Source organism: Lupinus angustifolius, chromosome LG09 (assembly GCF_001865875.1).
Source record: "Lupinus angustifolius cultivar Tanjil chromosome LG09, LupAngTanjil_v1.0, whole genome shotgun sequence".
NCBI lineage: Eukaryota > Viridiplantae > Streptophyta > Magnoliopsida > Fabales > Fabaceae > Lupinus > Lupinus angustifolius.
In genome coordinates this window covers 8066194-8067910 of record NC_032017.1, presented here as the reverse complement: position 1 = coordinate 8067910, position 1717 = coordinate 8066194, and the positions used below count along the sequence as shown (strand labels likewise).

Below are 1717 nucleotides of genomic sequence, written 5' to 3'. Positions count from 1 at the left end.
TATATATATATATATATATGTATGTATGTATGTATGTAGTGAATATTTTATGTATCATACCTTCATTTTCCTAACCATAATATTCAAGAACTCTTCAAAATCTATACGTTCATTCCAATCAATATCAACTTCGCCAATCATATCTTGGATTTCTTCTTTGATTGGACTCTCATCTAATGATTCATTAATGTTAGCAAGTTCTTTCACAGTGATGAACCCTAGACATCACAAAAAAATTCCACAAATTCAGAATAAATTCTAAGAAGCTCTTTCCACATCAATATGAAATTTGAAGAAATAAATGTAAGCAAAATAACATCACATGCACCATCAGAATCTTTGTCAATGAGGCAAAAGACTTCTCCAAATTCAGCAATCTGATCTTCTGTAAGTGCATCAGCCATTTAAGTCAAGAAAAAGTGGAAGGTATAAGAAAACTTCAAATTTTTTGTTGCTGAATTTGCTATAGTGTGTTTTTTCATTGAGCCTACATAACTTTGCTTATAATATATAGAAGATGTATCATGTGACCATGTTTTCTATATTCAAATAGTCAAAGAAAATCAAGGGAGGAATTCCAATTCAAAAGGGATGAACTTTTCCAAAAGAGAATCACAGACTCATGGCTAGCTATTGAATAATAGTGACATTTTCAATTAAGACTTTCTTTCTTATACCAAAGTCAATGAAAACGTGACTTGTAGATTTTATTATATCTTACACGTTCTCATGTATAAAGTAAAACTAGCTAGGGAATCAAGCACATGCTAGCATTGTTATGAACTTAAAATCAACCAACTAGCATTAATATTTGAGTGCAAAGTGAGGAAAAACAGCTGAAAGGCACAAAAGATTATTAAACCTTTATATAGTAAATTTGTAGTTTGAACATAAAGTGCATGACTAAACTCGTTGAATGTTGAATGGATTTCATTATGCTTGACTTGACTTTCTAATTTTTAGATGAAATTTCACCAACAAGACATTGGTCTAGTGCTGTAATGTTTTACTGGATCTGTAAGGTCGAGTATTTGATTTCTGAGAATGATACTTGTTTGGATGGGTAGTCATGAACCCTGAAATATATTAATTCTTTACTAAGAAAATGTGAAAGAATACTCTTGGTAGATATATTGATCATAACTTCTATATGTTACACATTTCACCTATCAAGTAGGGATGACAAAAAAACCCGTACCCGTGGATACCCGCGAGTAAAACCCGTACGGGCACGAGTATGGGTCGCAAACGGATACCTGCGGGTATTATAAATGGGTTTTTAAAAATACCCGTAGTACATACGGGCGGGTACGGGTATTATGGTACCCGTACCTGCGGGTACCCCTTATTTATATGATTAATATATTATATTTAATTAAAATAAAAAATACATTATTCTAACATTTATTACGCTATGTATATTTTTTCATTTTACTTTGTTTTATTGAATTTGGTGGTGAAACACCCTACAAATATTATTATTATTACATGTGTAGAAACACACATGTTTTACAAAGAAAATATATATTTTTTGTTAAATAAATGAGAACAAAAAATCACACAAATGGAAACCGCCAATAAATTTAGCATTTTATATTCAATCAAAAGGTACAAAAATAATTAAGTTTCATCTTATTTGAAACACAATAGGAAAGTAAAAATTTAAAAAAATTATTTATAATAAAAGAAACCCGCAGGTACCCAGAAATACCCGTAA

General features: G+C 30.5%; 1 protein-coding gene across 1 annotated transcript in view; it reads right to left on the bottom strand.

Annotated features, from left to right (window-relative positions):
* LOC109356208 (calmodulin-like) overlaps positions 1–404 on the bottom strand; it is a 951-nt gene extending 547 nt beyond the window's left edge. Inside the window, exons 1-2 of the mRNA XM_019599541.1 lie at positions 329–404; positions 61–218 (exon numbers count right to left, since the gene is read on the bottom strand). Coding sequence (XP_019455086.1) covers positions 61–218; positions 329–404 — 234 coding nt within the window. The remainder of the gene's footprint in view (positions 1–60; positions 219–328) is intronic.